The 17684-nt window shown below is 40.8% G+C and overlaps 1 protein-coding gene across 3 annotated transcripts in view; it reads left to right on the top strand.

Moving 5' to 3' along the window:
- The window catches only part of CNTN2 (contactin 2), a 57188-nt gene that overhangs the window by 31041 nt on the left and 8463 nt on the right, over positions 1-17684 (top strand). For all 3 annotated transcript variants that reach the window (XM_051998546.1, XM_051998545.1, XM_051998547.1), the window contains exons 9-21: positions 970-1106; positions 1722-1851; positions 3604-3754; positions 3970-4097; positions 4508-4683; positions 5927-6047; positions 6509-6667; positions 8642-8791; positions 12729-12799; positions 13561-13795; positions 14212-14327; positions 16982-17168; positions 17433-17545. In XM_051998546.1, the coding sequence (XP_051854506.1) occupies positions 970-1106; positions 1722-1851; positions 3604-3754; positions 3970-4097; positions 4508-4683; positions 5927-6047; positions 6509-6667; positions 8642-8791; positions 12729-12799; positions 13561-13795; positions 14212-14327; positions 16982-17168; positions 17433-17545 (1874 nt within the window). The remainder of the gene's footprint in view (positions 1-969; positions 1107-1721; positions 1852-3603; positions 3755-3969; positions 4098-4507; positions 4684-5926; positions 6048-6508; positions 6668-8641; positions 8792-12728; positions 12800-13560; positions 13796-14211; positions 14328-16981; positions 17169-17432; positions 17546-17684) is intronic.

Here is a 17684-nt window from a genome sequence, read left to right as displayed (position 1 = left end):
TTGGTTCCATTCATCCCAAAGTGGTTCATGCTCAGGGCTATGGGGTTGGGGCCATGGTTGAGCAGAGGCCTCCACAGAAGGCTTGTCTCATCAGCTGATACATCATAGAAAGGAATTCACAAAGCATTCACAGTAGGGTTCCAAGTCAGGAAAATAACAGCATCTTTGCAAAATTGTTATAAATTGCAGTATGTAAATAGTGCTTTGCAAGTTATTAGCTACTATATAAATGTCAGCTATTATTGCAATTATAGAGGCAGAGAGAATCAGTGGATGGAAACAGCCTTGAAGCCAAAAAGATCCGAGTTCAAGCCCTACCCCTGACATATAATGGCTGTTTGATCCCAGTGTTAGTGCCTGGCATAGAGAAAGCACTTAATAAATGTTGTTGATTGATATCCTCAATACCTGCTCAAAGCTCCTCTATACTTATAAAACTGTTAAGTTTCAGAGGAAGTACCAACCTAGAAGGACTCTCCTCACCAAGGAGTTCCTTATAGTAATGAAATCATAGACCCTATCCCAATGATTAAAATTGATTTTTTGTTATGGATACAACTACTAAATACCAACTCTAAAAATACCTATTTCCTCCTTCCCCCTGCAGTCTGCTTGCATTTTAATCTCTAAATATCCTTCTAATACCCTCTGCTGTCGAGTATGGGCACTACAGCCTCAAAATACCTCCACAAAGCTCGCGTGCACCTGCTCTCTCTGTCTCTGTCTCTGTCTGTCTGTCTGTCTGTCTCTCTCTCTCTCTCTCTCTCTTCCCCCCCCCCCGTCTGTCTCTCTGTTTCTTTCTCTTTGTCTCTCTCTCTCCCCTCCTTCTGTATCTCTGTCTCTGACTCCCTCTGTGTGTCTCTTTCTCTCTGTGTCTCGCTGTGTCTGTGTGTGTGTGTGTGTGTGTGTGTGTGTGTGTGTGTGTGTGTCTGTCTGTAACTCTCTCTCACTCATTTCTCCCTCCCACAGCTCAGCCTGAGTGGCTCAAAGTCATCTCAGACACCGAAGCTGACATTGGCTCCAATCTGCGCTGGGGTTGTGCAGCTGCTGGCAAGCCAAGGCCCACTATTCGGTGGCTCCGGAATGGGGATCCCCTGTCCTCCCAGGTAGGATTGTTTTAGAGGTGGGTAGGTAGCTTTGCTCTGAAGAGCAGGGGAGATATCTCCCTGAGATACATTCAAAGCAATCCCACTTACTAAGAGGGTTAAACCCTATCAAAACGAGTGGTTGGAAGAAAATCAAGATTATGTCCTGCAGGCTCCAGAGTTCCTGGCACATAGTTACTTGCCCACTCCCTCAGGCTGGCTAGTGAGCATGAGCCAAGAGCCATGAGCAAGTGAATGGGTCAAGAAGGCCCATCCTGCAGTGTAATGAAAAGATGCCCAGCTTGGAAATTATAGTTCTACCTCAGGTAGCTACCATTAAGTAGCTCTGTGGATCTGAATAATCCACTTTGTTTCTGTGGGTCTCAGTTTCTTCATCTGTAAAATGAAGGGGTTGAATTGAGTTATCTTTATAATTTTAAACATTATGCTTTGATTCCATAAACTAATCAGAATGACTTAAAAATAACTGCCTGATACTATCTTCCAATGATTTACATTAATGGTTTTGAAAAAAAACTTTCATAAGGATCTCAGTCCCTGGTCTCTTGCTCTGGTTCTTTTATGGGTATGACTATGTCCTTTTTTACTCCTTTTTATTCTCCAATCCATACATAGAACCGTGTGGAGATTTCTGGTGGGGATCTGAAATTCTCCAAACTGGTCCTGGAAGACTCTGGCATGTACCAGTGTGTAGCAGAAAACAAGCATGGAACTATCTATGCTAGTGCTGAACTGGCAGTACAAGGTAAAAATTGCAATCTCTCAGTTTTATCACTTCCACCTGGGGAGGAAGCACAGATTTCATGATCCAGTCAAAGTGCAATAATTTTTCTACAGTTTGTACAGGCAGCATTAGAGACTAGGACTTCAGGAGTTGTGATTTCACAAAATGAATTTAAACTCATTAAATACATATAAATACTGATCATTTGTTAAAATTTTGTCACTTCTGAGTGAATTTTATTAAAAATAAGACACAGAAAATAAAGTAAGAATGTTAAGAAAATAGTTTTTTTTTACTTAATAGTATTTTGTTTTTATCAATTACATGTAAAGATAGTTTTCAACTTTCATCTTTATAAAATTTTGAACTCCAAGTTTGTGTCTCTCTCTCCCTTTTTTTCCCTCTCTCTCTCCCTTCCCTCCCCTCTCTCCAAGATGGCAAGCAATCTGCTCTATGTTGTACATGTACAATCATGTTAAATTTATTTCCAAATTAGTCATGTTATAAAGGAAGACTCAGAACAAAGGGGGGAAATCATGAAAAACAACAAAAAAGTGAAAACACTATGCTTTGATCTGCATTCAGACTTCATAGTTCTTTCTGTAGATGTGGTGAGCATAGAAAACAGATTTCAACTGGCTTAGCAGCTGTGGGGAAAGAGGAAAATTTTTACCTCTTCTACCATATAAGTCTTATAGATTTTTACTATGCAAACATCACTAGCGTCTATGAAGTTCTAATGTTCTAGTCTGTGAGGGGATTGATCAATTGGTGTTTTTACCTCTAAACTACTATCCTCTAATCCAATGCTTTTTAAACTGTATAGGGTCACAAAAATTGAATGTGGGGGGGTCACAAAAAATTTGACAACAGTAAAATGTATCAAATATTCTGTCAAGATTTAATTCTTTATGTAAAAATAAACAAGCACAGGGCAAGTAGGTGGTGCAATAAATAGAACACCAGCCCTGAAGTCAGAAGGACCTGAGTTCAAATCTGGTCTCAGACACTTAACACTTCTTAGCTATGTGACCCTGGCTGGGCAAGGTTACAATCCCTATAATCCTCAGCAAAAAAAACAAAAAACAAAAAACCAAGCACATCATCTCATTAGTATGCAAATTGACTTTCATCTTCAATAAATGGTAAAATTTTATGTATACCAAAAATTGTATTAAAATAAATTTCTTTATGATTAATTATCAGTAAATGTTTGATTTGTATACCTATTATATATTATATAAATATATTGTATAATGTATATATTCTATGTGTATATTATATATGTGTGTGTGTGTATATATATATACACACACACACACACATACACATATATCCTGAGTTATATAAAAATTTCTTGGATGAAAAGGGATCACAAGTGGAAAAAGTTTAAGAAGCTCAGCTAAATTCTCATCACCTCCATAAAGTCTTCCCTGATTACCCAAGGGCAACAATGATCTCTCCTTTCTTTGAAATCTCCTATAGCAATGAATAGTGACTGCATTGGACATAAATTTTAGAGTTTGCAAAGACTCTCTGAGAGGTCATGAGATCCAATCTGAACTTGACTGAGAAGCATTCCCAACAAGTGTTCATTCAACTTTCACTGGAATAGCTCAAGTGACAGGAAGCCTCCCAAGGCAGCACATCCCACTTTGGAGCGCTCTAGTTAAGATGTTTGTTCTTATATTAGGAAATGAAGTGAATTAAATTATTTGCTCTAAGTAGTGTCACTATGGGAGTTCTCACTGTTAAAATTCCTTCTTTTTTCAGCTTTTGCCCCTGATTTCCGGCTGAATCCAGTGAGGCGTCTGATCCCAGCTGCTCGAGGGGGAGAAGTTATCATTCCCTGTCAGCCCAGGTCAGCTCCAAAGTCCATTGTGCTGTGGAGCAAAGGGACCGAAATCTTAGTCAATAGTAGCAGGTATGAGCTTCCTGGACCATTCCTTGTTCTCTTCCTTCACCCCAGTTCTTCTTCTCCTACTTCCTCTTCTTCCTTCTTCACACCTCCTCTTCCTTCTCTGCCTCCTTATCTTTTTTCCTCCTCCCTGTTCTCAGGGGTGAGTCCTACCCCTTTCAAGCCCAGGATATCCTTAGAAGGGCCAATCTCTAGCTCTCTTCATTCTTTCTCTGATGCAGAGTGACCATCACACCAGATGGTACCTTGATCCTTCGGAACATCAGTCGGTCAGATGAAGGAAAATATACCTGCTTTGCAGAAAATTTCATGGGCAAAGCCAACAGCACTGGCATCCTCTCTGTTCGAGGTAGGGACTACAATGAAAGTCAGGAAGGAGGGACAATCCTGCTACTGTTAACCTTAATGATTCAATTCATTTCAATAAACATTATAAGGCACCAACATAAGTTGGTACAGCTACCATCAGGTGTCACCTCTTCATCCAGTTCTATTTCCAGTTTCTATCCTTGGTTTTATGTCTTTCTGGGGTGGTTTGGGGGCTGACCCAGGGGTTACGTTTGATCCTGTCCCAAGCCCGAACCCTGATTTGCCAAGCTGTGTGAAGCAAGAGCACCAATTCATAACTGTTCCATTGCTGGGACTGATGGCACATTCTCCTACCTTGCCCTGTCCCAGGCTACCCCAGTAATGCAGATTAAGACATGTTCTCACTCCATTCTGCCTGGGCATCCCCTACCCCCCCACTCCCCTTGTCAGATGCCACCAAGATCACCCTGGCACCATCCAGCGCTGACATCAATCTGGGTGAGAACCTGACTCTGCAGTGCCATGCCTCCCATGACCCCACCATGGACCTCACCTTCACCTGGGCTCTAGACGGCTTCCCCATTGACTTTGATAAATCTGGTGGCCACTACCGGAGAGCCAGCTTGGTGAGTCCTAAGGCCAAGTGCCATTCTCAATGACCCCTCCCTACTACTGAGAAGACCAGGGACCAAGGAGAGGCATTAATCCTTGACCGTTGTTCTCATCCCACCCTGATTGATTAAATTCGAATCCAGGTTCTGACATCTAGTAGCTGCATGACATAGGTATGTCACTTAATTCTGGTTTCAATTTCCTCATCTCTAAAAAAGGGCTAGTAATATTTTTATTGCCTCCCTCACAGGATTGTTGTGAGCTATATTGAAAAGGGAGTTTCTATCCCTGATGTTCTGCTGGGCACATGATAATGTTCTTTTCTGTTCCATTTTATTTTGTTTTCCTTTTGTGTTTTTCTTTTTTTCTATTTTTTTCCCTGAAGCAATTGGGGTTAAGTGACTTGCCCAGGGTCACACAGCTAGGAAGTGTCTGAGGCCATATTTAAACTCAGGTCCTCTTGACTTCAGGACAGGTGCTCTATCTACTGCACCATCTAGCTGCCACCTTTTTTCTATTTTTTAAATAATTTTTCTTTTTTAAAAAGAAAACCATTGAACTAATAAAACTAGAGGCTGATTTTATTTTTAAAAACTAAATAAACCATTTTTTAAAAAAGGAAAAGGCAATTTCTAGTATTCTCCTTTTATGAATGATCTCCATTTCTCTCACCCAGCCATCTCTTAAGGCTCTGCTAGTAAATGAAACACTCTGTGGATTCTTTGTATCTAATACAAAATCCTCCTGCCACCCAGCATGCTTTTGTATCTATTTTCTTAGTATCAGGCAACTATCAGTGCATTTTTTAGTACCACCCTAGACTAAATAGAAACAGGAAGGTCTTTCTAGCTGCTGCCACATGCCTGCCCCGTCCCTATTAGCCTAATGACTAATCAAAATACTTAAGTTTGTTTTGGTTATCTGTAGTTAGTTAGGGATTTTCTGCCTCACCACCACACTGTATGCTTTCTTTTTCCCCTTGTAAAGTGAACAAATGGAAAATAGCTATATATTTTTAAGAAACTGCAATCCTAAATATTTTCCCATATATTACTTTAGTTTATCCTAGTATGGATCTCTTCATTGAGCACATGGGGAAGCTGAGTCCTACAGAGCTTCATGAGCTTTTCCCAGGGTCACCTAAGACACTGGACTGAAAATCAAGCCACACGTGTCCTGCCTCTTAGCCCAGGACTTCCTCCACCTTTAAATGCCGTCCTCTGACCTTAATTTTTTCCCTGTCTCCTCTCTATGCAGAAGGAAACTATTGGGGACCTGACAATCCTGAATGCCCAGCTGCGCCATGGTGGAAAGTATACATGTATGGCCCAGACTGTAGTAGACAGCACATCAGAGACTGCGACCCTTCTGGTCCGAGGTGACTGACTTGGATTTGGCTATCCCTCAGAGCCAGTTCCCTGCTACCATCTCCACTCCTCCCTCCACCAATTCTTACCTGGGTTTCTCCTAATGAGGCTCAAAAATAGGGTGTTTCCTGCTACTTTTCCTATGGCCCCTAAAGGAGTGAAGGCTGGTTTTTCAGGGGCCACAATTTTTTTAAAATTTATTTTGTTAAGGAGTTGAGCTTATGGAGACAAATTGCCCATAATCTTGTATCCTGGCTGGACATCTCTAAGTCCCTTTTAGGTTTTTGTTCTGGAGTATGTACCCACCACACAATACAAACACATACTGACTGCTTCCTTCTTCCTAAACACCCCCTGTTAAAACATCCTAATAGGGATGACTCATCAAGATATTGCACTTCTTCAAGACGGGCTCCTGAATCAGCCTGGGGTCTGGATCTTTAAGCCTAATCCTCTTCCAATTCCATACCAGGTCCACCAGGTCCTCCTGGTGGAGTGGTGGTGAGGGACATCAGCAACACCACTGTCCAACTGACTTGGAGCCGAGGCTTTGACAACCATAGTCCGATCGCCAAGTACACCCTCCAAGCCCGATCCCTGCCTGATGGGAAATGGAAGCAGGTCCGCACCAGTAAGTATCACACTGGAAATGGGCTTCTAAGCGCTCCATCTAGCAGCCTTTTTCCTGCCATCTTCCATCACAACTCTCTGTATTCATCAAGTCCATTCATTCATTCATTAAATACATATTAAATACCTAGTGTGTGCATTAACTTGTAGAAAGTGCTGAGGGAGATGCAAAGATAAATAAAACACTATTTATGCTCTCAGAAACTTAGTGAAAATAGCACTACTCCTACCTTCCCTAGCCCCTTCTGTTTCTCCTCTTCCTCCCCCTCCTTCTTTTATTCATCCTCTTCCTTTTCCTCTTCTTTCCTCCTTTAGCAGTTAGTGCTAAATTTTATGATCATAATTGTCTCCTTTTCACATGAATATTATTTATTTGTTTTTCAGCCATCCTTCAAAGATAGATTGATTGCAGATACCATTATTCCCATTTTGCAGATTAGATGAGGTTACACTCAGGTACAGAGAGAAAAAGCTGTTTGTCCAAGTCCATAAGTAACAGAAGCAAAACTAAAACCTACTTTATATCTTTGAACCTCTCTTTCCTCATCTGTAAAATGAGTAGATTGGGCTAGATATAACCTAAAACCTTTAGAGATTTGGTCCTGTGATTCAACTCTAAGTTGCATTCTCTACTCTACCATGGTATCTATAAATAGAATGCTATGAAACTTCATAAGAGGAGCCATCACATCCTCATGGAGGAAATCAAGGAAGATTTCATGAAAGAAGCAGTATTTAAACTAGACCTTAAAGGAATGAATGAGGTTTGTAGAAATAGGGAACAGGAGGAAAGGAGGGTATCTCAAATGGGAAATGGTTGTGAACTAAAATGCATATCTGGAAAGTTTCAGAGCAAACACCTAGAACTATAGACACCTAGAGCATTGATGCTAGAAGGAATCTTAGAAACTGCCTACAATGTCCTCCGTTTAGAGAGAAGGAAAGTAAGAACCAGAAAGGCAAAGTAAGATCCAATTTCACACAGCAAGTTAGGGGGCTGGGCGATGTAGTGGATAGAGTGTCAGACTTGGAAGACAGGAAGATATGAATTTGAATTCCCACTTCATTCACTAACTCTCAGATCCTCTCAGTCTCTATTTCTTCATCTGTAAAATGGAAATAATAATGGCATCTATCTCCCAGGATTATTGTGAGGCTCAATTCAATTGGGATGTACTGGAACCATTTTGAATACTCACAACAGCCAACTGACAAGTTCAAGCATTTATACCCCCAAATTGGCAAATATTTCAAATTGGGTCTTTATTGTTTTGCTGATGTCTAGATGGAAAGTGATGGATTATAAGGAAGAAAAAGTGCACATTCATGAATATAATTTCTTATACTAATACACATACATACACATACATCTTAATCTAGCAGTTTGTTTTTATATATTTTGAATCCTCCCTGATGTTCTACTGGGCACATGATAATGTTCTCTTTTGTTTTGCTTTATTTTGTTTTGTATTCCTTTTCTGTTTTTTTTTTCTTACTCCATTTTTTTCAAATAAAATAAATTTAATAAAGAAAAAAGTGATAGAAAAAAATGTTAACAATACAAAATAAACTTCAAGTGTGTCATAGTTAAAGCCTTTTGGAGAGCTGATTGTGAAATATATACTGGCATATTTCCAATATTTTAATAAAAATATTTATTTTACTTTTATTTCTAAGTCATCTTACTCCTGCTTCCCCTTTCACTCCCATTGATACAGTCTTCATCTAATGAGATGATGTGTAAAATGTTTTGGGCATCTTTAAAACACTATATAAATTCTAGCTATTTATTGATAATGTTAATTATTATAATTCTTATTGACATAATTCATTATTGGTATTATTTTCATTACTTGTGGCAAAACAGACTAGAAGATGAATCTCCTTATTCCTAGTCCAATGATCTTCTCACTAAATCATGCTATATTCAGAGAATGGTGGATAGCTAGAATGTTGTGGTTTGCTTGCCTTACAGATCCTGCCAATATTGAGGGGAATGCAGAGACTGCCCAGGTTCTGGGTCTCACCCCCTGGATGGACTATGAGTTCCGGGTCCTTGCCAGCAACATCCTAGGCACAGGAGAGCCCAGTGGACCCTCTAGTAAAATCCGGACTAAAGAATCAGGTTTGGGGTTTGAACTTTCTGGAAAGAAATATGAGGGTGGTGACAGAGACATTGGCACTCCAGTAGGGGAGGGGTGAAAAGGAAAAAGCCCTGGATATGAGTTAGGACTCTTGGAATGTAGATTTAAAGAGGAGTTCACTGAAGGGCTTGCCTGTCTTGGGGGGAAGATCTGATGACCTAGATGATCTGTGAGGGCTCCTCCTATTGGATTCTTTGATTCAGTAATATTGGTGGGAGCCCGGGGACATTGAAATAAATTGATGAGAGAGGGAGGTTAGGCTGTATCTCCCTTTCCTACTTTTCACCACTCAGATAGCTAATGTCCAAGAAGAATGTTTTGATAAAGAATCACACTGTCCCCTCCACTATCCACTCCTTACCAGCTATATTCACAGAAAGAATAAGTCATAGAATCTCAGCAGTAGAAGAGAGCTCTTATCTAGGAAAGAATTCCTTCTTCAATATCTTGACAAGTACTCATTCCATCTCTGCATGAAAGACCTCCAGTAATGGAGAATCCAACTTCCATCCACGATGGCTCTAAATTATTAAGAAGTTTTTTTTATTGTATTTTCTCAAGTTTTTCTTTACCTCATAGAAATCTACCCCACTGTCACTTCCATCCTTTGCTCTTAATTATTCAAAACAAGAATAATTCTCCTGCCAGATGCAATATATTAGCACAGTACTTTGCAAATCTTAAATTACTATGTAAATGCTAAGTGTTATTATCATACTAGTATTTCCTATCATGGGCCTTTGAATATTGGAAAATAGCTATGTCTCTCCTATCTGTGTTTTTCCTAAAATGTGAGTGATAGTCTAGATAGAGAGTGACTGTGTATGTATGTATGTGTGTGTGTAGGAACAAAAAGATGGCTATTATCATATTTTTGAAGGACTCTCATATAAAAGAGACTCAGCTTGTTTTTTGTGCCCCTTATAGGACAGAATTAAAACAAAAAGATAGAGGTTAGATGGCTACATATTCTATAGGCTACATTAGAGATTATTTTTGTGTTTGGACTAGCCTATATAGCTGCTGAGATCTTTTCTAACTCTCAGACTCTCAAATGCCATTCAGTTGCAAAGAAGCAAAGTGTTGCTTCTTATAAGAAATATCTTCCTAAAAATTAGAGCCACCCAAAGGGAGAAACTGCCTTGGGGGGGCAAGGGGAGCTGGTTGAAATCTTCAAGTGGAGGCTCAGTGAGCCTTTTAGGGACTGGGGGAGATAGGGGTATGCTATAGAGGGCATCTTGGTTTATGTATACAATGAAGCACGTAGCCACTGAAGTTATTTCCATCTATGAAATTATGTAATTCTGTGGTTCTCTATGTTTTGAAACATCTTCCTATTTGATCTGGTACTACCATTTTCAGTTGCCACCTTCTGGAAGCAAGACTTCCTTTCACTGATTCTTAGTTGACTGCTTTCAGATTTTGAAGAGGTAGTCCAGAACTTGGTGAGCCTGTTGGTGATCATCCATTCCATATTCTGCACAATTTGATTTCACAGACTTCCATCTCTGTCTTCATTCACCTCTCCCTCCAGCTCTTCTACCAGCTTTCTCTATAATGTTAAATTATCTTCCACTTCGTGGTTTATCTGAAGAAACATTTTAGTCCTGGGCTCCTCCACCCTATCTTATATTGCCATTTCTACCTTCAACAGCTTACCCCTGCAACCTAAGAGTTAACTCAACTCTTCTCTCTTCCTTTACCCAATGTATGTAATCACTACCAAAAGTTGCTAATTCTGTCTTCACCATTTTCTCAAATCCGTCCACTTCTTTTTAATCCATCCTTACAGTTAGACCACACTAATTCAGTCCTTCATTAACTCTCACCTGTACATTGCAAGACTTCTAATAGGTTTCCCATCTTCAAGTATCTTTCCATTCCAGTTCATCCTTTACACAGATACCAAAACCATAGTCTTAAAATATAGGTTTTTTATGTGCATCTAATTGCCCTTTTCTCTGCCCCCTGTTAGCTCAGGAAATTTAGTCTCATTTTAATATCAGACTAGGCAAGATGGGGAGGGAAATACTCTCCCTTTTTTTTTTTTTTTAGGAGGGGTGGAAATTTGCAGTATAGAACATTATATGGAACATCAGACTTTTTCATTGTGTTAATTAGTTTTGTTGACCTTTCCCCTCTACTTTTTTTTTGAGTCTTTTTTATTCACTACAGGGAGGTGCCTAGAGCTCAGGTGCTTGTTCCATCAAGGGTCTGAGGTCAACCCTGAGGGATTTGGGAATGGTTTTCTTTTTTTTTTTAATTACATTTTTTCAATTTACAAAAATCAATGTTCTTTCCCTCTCGCCTTTGAAAAATAAAATGAAAATGAAGTACTTGTAACAAATAAGCATTTACAGCAAAACACGTTCCCACACAGAATGGGATAGAATAACTTGATTGATGGACTCAACCCTCATGGTTATATATTTATAAGAAATGGCTGTTGGGAGGGAAAGGAAAGGGATGTACTGAGAAATGTATGTGATCTAAAACCAAAAGAAACGAATAAAAATTCATTGGCTCAAGCAGAAGAAAAGGAGGAAATAATGTACTCTAGGACCAAAACTAAACGGTTTTCCTTGTTTATTTGTTTAATTTAATTGCCATTTAAGTTGTTCTCTCTTCTTAGTTAGCTTAGAGGTAATTCTAGTTGGCCTCTGCCGATTAGAAAAACAAAGAATTTGTCCAGCTGGATCCTAGAAGGCTCAGGTAGAGCTTCTTTGCTCCCTCTTTGCCCACTAACAGTTGTTGATCCTATCTATAGAGCTCTAAGAATTCTATACCAGAGCTTCTTAAACTTTTTCAACTCGTGACCCCTTTTCAACCAAGAAATTTTTACGTGACTTCTGGGTATATAGGTATATAAAATTGGTATACAAATCAAACATTTACTGAAAAATAAATCATAATTTTGTGACCCTTACATTCAATTACAAGACCCCATAAGAGATTGTCACCCACAATTTAAAAGCTGGCTCTACATGATTTCCTCAATATGGCTGTTCAGAAAGTGGTGTGTTATTTTTTTTTAATTTAAATTTTATTTTATTTAATAATAACTTTGTATTGACAGAATCCATGCCAGGATAATTTTTTTTACAACATTATCCCTTGCACTAGCTTCTGTTCGATTTTTTCCCCTCCCTCCCTCCACCACCCCCCAAGATGGCAAGCAGTCCTATATATGTTAAATATGTTGCAGTATATCCTAGATACAATACATATTTGCAGAACTGAACAGTTCTCCTGTTGCACAGGGAGAATTGGATTCAGAAGGTAAAAATAACTCGGGAAGAAAATCAAAAATGCAAATAGTTCACATTCATTTCCCAGTATTCCTTCTTTGGGTGTAGCTGTTTCTGTCCATCATTTATCCATTGAAACTCAGTTAGGTCTCTTTGTCATAGAAATCCACTTCCATCAGAATACATCCTCATACAATATCGTTGTCGAAGTATATAATGATCTCCTGGTTCTGCTCATCTCACTTAGCATCAGTCCATGTAGGTCTCTCCAAGCCTCTCTGTATTCATCCTGCTGGTCATTCCTTACAGAGCAATAATATTCCATAACATCCATATACCACAATTTACCCAGCCATTCTCCAATTGATGGGCATCCATTCATTTTCCAGCTTCTAGCCACTACAAACAGGGCTGCTACAAACATTTTGGCACATACGGGTCCCTTTCCCTATTTTAGTATCTCTTTGGGGTATAAGCCCAATAGAAACACTGCTGGATCAAAGGGTATGCACAGTTTGATAACTTTTTGGGCATAGTTCCAAATTGTTCTCCAGAATGGTTGGATCAGTTCACAACTCCACCAACAATGCATCAGTGTCCCCGTTTTCCCGCATCCCCTAGTGGTGTGTTATTAACAGCTCATATTTATGTCTCTTAACGCTCCCTATAGCTCCCACGGTAGCACCCTCAGGACTCAGTGGAGGAGGCGGTGCCCCTGGTGAACTCATTATCAACTGGACGGTGAGCAGAAGAGAGACCTTGGCTTTAGGAATAAGTCCTGCTCATAGATCACAGATTTAGAGCTGGTAGGAATCTTAGAGGTCATTGAGTCTACCCCTCTCTCATTTTGCAAATGAATAAACTGAAGCAGACAGAGGTTAAGTGTCTTGCTCAGGATCACACAGCCAGTAGCAGAGGCATTATAGGATATTATAGGATATTATAGAAAATCCTTAAATGTCTTATAAGTTTTTATAAAACTAGATAGGTATACCATCTTTCAAACCAAAACCTTGGTTCATCTATTTTATAAATAATATAAATATACACATAAAAATAAATATAATGATTTGAAATTGAGTCCTTATGAATACAGAGCCAGTTAGTGTACTGCACTTTGACCTCCTCTTCTCCTCATGCAAGCAGAATTTTAGGAGACATGAGAGCTAGAGAGAAGGGAGAATTCTAGGGATTGCCAAGTAACAGCTGAAGGCTACTCAGTACACATACTTTTATACTTTTATCTTTTATACTCTGCCATTGTCACAGAACTCGTTGTCAATGTCTTTGGTCTTGCCCATCCTAGACATATAAATCATATAAATAATCCTGAGGGTTAATTGGAATTGGAAGGAACCAAAGACATCATCTCACTCCCTCATCCCAAAGATAGGGAGCCCAAGTATAATAGGTAGCAATGCCAGGTTTTAAGGCAGGTCCTTTGCCCCCAATTCCCCATGAGGTCCTGCGCCCTCTAACCCCATACTCTTACACCTCTGCAGCCGATGTTACGGGAATACCAGAATGGAGAAGGCTTTGGCTACCTGCTGTCCTTCCGCAGACAGGGCAGCTCAGACTGGCAGAAGGCCAAGGTCTCCCACGCTGACGCCCTACACTTTGTTTATCGTAATGAAAGTGTCCGGCCCTATACGCCCTTCGAAGTAAAGATCCGGGGATACAACCGCCAGGGAGAGGGACCTGAGAGCCTCACCACCACTGTGTACTCTGCTGAGGAAGGTAGGCTGCAGCCCCAGGGTTCCCACCTTCTCTTGTAAGCTGACTTTGCATTTAGCATTTGATATTTCTTCCCCAACAATCTCCCATCCTGATCAGTCAAGTCCTGAGAAAACACTAAAGCCTTCAAAAAGGAATTAGCTCTGGGCCTTGTTTGTATGCAGCTGGTGAGAATGGCTGGGCAATATAAGATGGCTACCAGGAAAATGCCCTGGTTCCACAGCGAGTGTGTGACTATCTGGCTGCTTTGGAGTTCTACCTTAGGATCCCCAAGGATCTGGGGAAGGGTTGGTTCCTACAAATGGACCCTAGGGAAAAATCTGTAGCAGAGGAAAGACCCCAGTTCTAAGTGTAGGGCTTTCATATATACAACACTGGGTAACCCCAACAACCTAATCACTTCCCATATTGATCTACAGAGCCCAGGGTAGCCCCAGCCAAAGTCAAAGCCAAGGGAACTTTGTCCTCGGAGATGGATGTGATGTGGGAACCAGTACATCAGGACGATATGAACGGGGTCCTCCTAGGTTATGAGGTAAGCTTTGCTCCCCGCTTTCAACCAGATGGCAGGTAGGAGGAATAGCTAGGTCTCTATCCCTCAAGATGTGAAGCCATTACCAGAAACTCCCGCATCCCAATTATCCAATTCTCCACATCCCTGGATGAGACCCAGGAGGTTCTGGCCCTACACAGACAGGAGAGAGGAGGTGAATTTGGATCCCTTCAAAAAACACCATGATCCCCTTAAAATTTTTATTCTGCCAGAGCTGCACCTGGGAACTCTAGAACTCAGTGGTGTCTTCCCTGTAGCCCTGTAGGATAACACAGCCAGTAGGTGTCTGAGGCTGAATTTGAATTCAGGTCTTCCTGACTCCAGGACCAGTGCTCTATCCACTTTACTTTCCATGAGATAAAAGAGCCATCCAAATTTTGAACTCTGCTATTAATTCTTAATGCCCCATGTTGTGGATAATGCAAAACTGAATATAGTTGAATAGTCAGTTACCATTGGTTTGAAAATACAACAGGAACACTGGTTTTCAAGTCAAGAGACAAGTACGTTCAAGTCCTGGTTTCTACCTTACTTGGCGCCCGGCACCTGAGAGAATTCAAGTTCATTTTTTTGGTACCTTAGTTTCCTCATTTGTAAAAAGAACATAATTCCTATCCCATTTTTCTTACATTGTTATATGAGCCCCATAAGATGAAAAATGTGAAAGCATCTTGCCCAGTATAAGGGAAGGTCATTTTTTTCTGTGATTTTCTCTTCCTGAATATTAATTAACCAACAAGCATTTATTAAGCACCTAGTCTGTAGTAGATACAGTGCTAAATACTGTGTGGATAGAAGAAAAAGCAAAAACAGTCTCTACCCTCAAGGAGCTTCCATTCTAATAGGAAAGATAACCCCCTCTTCACACACACACACACACTTTTCCCTACATATATGTACATATAAAAATATATATGTGGATGCAAAATGACTACAAAATAGATGGACAATAGACTCAGAGGCGAGGGTACCATAAACAAGAAAGACCTCCTCAGGAGGTGGCACATAGGAGAAAGCACTCCAGGCATGGAGACAGCCAGACCAAAAGCACAGGGACAAGAGAGTTGAAATGTCTTGTGTGAGGAACATCAAGCAGGCCAGTATGTCTGGGTTGTAGACTTTCAGAGATGGAAGAAAAGGGTGAGACTGGAAAAATCCAAAGGGGCCTAAGAACAGAACAGCTGATATTTAATCCTAGAAGTAATAGGAAGCCACTGGATCTTATCAAGTATGGAGAAAAGGGCAGCGTTAAGAATAATACCAAGGTTGCAAACAGAGAAAGATGCTGTTGGTGATATGGGATTGGAGAGAGACAGAGAGACAGAGACAGAAGAGAAAAAAGAGAGAGAGACAAGAGGAGAGAAGAGACAGAAAAGACAGAGACAGATAGAGAGACAGAAGAGAAGAAAGAGGAGAGACAGAAGAGAGAGAGGAGAGACAAAGAGACAGAGACAGAAGAGGAGAGAGGAGAGACAGAAGAGGAAGGAGAGTGAAAGAGAGAGAGAGAGAGAGAGAGAGAGAGAGCATTCTTTTGGGAAAGACAGGAGGATATGGGAATAAACATATTGAGAAGGCGAAGATAATCAGAGATGTCAGGAAGAAGGAATTCTAGATATATGTGCTCAAATTTTGGAGGAAATATTAGGTGAGATCTTTAGCTGAGAAGAGATGGGGAGAAAAACAGTAGGAGAGGCTTGGAGAAGAGATTTGAATGGGATTAGGAAATCAACTGAAAGAATTGCTTGACAACAGTAAGAGTCTAGTTGTGATTAATTATTTGGATCCACTCAAATTTTCTCATTTCCCCTAGTTCCATTTAATATAATGTTCAATAGTAGGAGAGAAGATGAATAGTGAAGTAATTCAAAGTTAAGATTTAGCAAAGAATGATCAACAATAAGATAGAAAAAAAGGGTTTTCAAGTATAAGGCATAGAATTGAACACTTGAGAAAGTGTAGCTAGAGCAAAAGTGATAAATAGCCTGAGAGTCTAAGAGATGGAGGAACTGGAGGTCATGGTAAAGGTGAAGAGTAAGTCTAGAAAAAAAATGGAAAGAAAGGAGGGATAAAAAGAGAAAAGATTATGATAAAGGAAGGTTAGAGTTCTTGAACTTGAAAATGGAATACTTATGGATGGTAGTAATGATAAATAGACATTTTAAAAATTAGTTTGCATGTGCTGAGCACTATCCCAAAGTTAGTGTTAGTGAACGCAGTGGGATAACTGGGGTAATGGGATAATTGACAAGTATATCATAGTCCAGTTCATGATATGGATGTGGCTCCTAGGAAACGCTTCCTGGAGAAACCGCTCTGGACCTCTGTCTGTTCATCTGTGAGAAAGTTGATTTCTAAGACTCCTTCCTGCTCTGGGATTGCATGATTTCTTTCTTTTTTTTTTTTTTTAGGCTTGATTTTTTTTCTTTTATTTAATAATAACTTTATATTGACAGAATCCATGCCAGGGTAATTTTTTTACAACATTATGGGATTGCATGATTTCCTGGGACCTTCATTACATGAGGCTGAGCATTCGTTGTCCATCTCCCAGGATGCCCTAGAGTCACCGCTCAGTCACCCGCGCCAGGCTTTTGGGGAAATGTTTGGGGATAATCTGGGTGTTCCGGCTTCTGTAGATCCGCTATTGGAAAGACGGAGATAAAGAGGCAGCAGCCGATCGTGTCAGGACGGCCGGGCTGGACACCACTGCCCGGGTCACTGGCCTGCAGCCCAACACCAAGTACCACGTGACAGTTCGGGCCTACAACAGGGCAGGCACGGGGCCCGCCAGCCCTTCCACCAACGCCACCACCATGAAGCCCCGTGAGTCTATAGCCCGAGCGCTCACCTGGATGAGCCCAGGGACTGGGGAGGGCCCATCCCTGCTGAGCGCGCAGGTGCTGGTCCACAAATGGTGACATTGAGCCTCAGCGACCAAGGCCTTGGGCCCTTTTGATGAAAGGGGAGCCTCTGAGCATCTTTGCTGAAGGCAGATGCTGATGTGCCTGGGGGAGGGTGACTGAGGAAAAAAGTGCCCCCTTTCTCCGCTCCTATGACCGCTCTCTGTTCCCACCCCATCTGTTTCAGCTCCCAGGCGACCTCCAGGGAATATCTCCTGGACACTCTCCAGTTCCAGTCTCAACATTAAGTGGGATCCAGTCATCCCGCAACGAAACGAGTCTGCGGTCACTGGCTACAAGGTGAGTTCCCTACCAGGGAACCCCTAGAGTAGGGATGGAAAGTACCAGCTTCTTCTGCGCTTCCACTAAGGACCAGGACCTATCTAGTACAGGAAGAGGGATTTGGGAACATTTACTGATTCTGAGGGTCACGAGAAAC

The sequence above is a fragment of the Antechinus flavipes genome, chromosome 4 (genome assembly GCF_016432865.1).
Source record: "Antechinus flavipes isolate AdamAnt ecotype Samford, QLD, Australia chromosome 4, AdamAnt_v2, whole genome shotgun sequence".
NCBI classification, from domain to species: domain Eukaryota; kingdom Metazoa; phylum Chordata; class Mammalia; order Dasyuromorphia; family Dasyuridae; genus Antechinus; species Antechinus flavipes.
The sequence above is the reverse complement of the archived record's forward strand: the minus strand, read 5'-3'. Positions and strand labels throughout refer to the sequence as shown.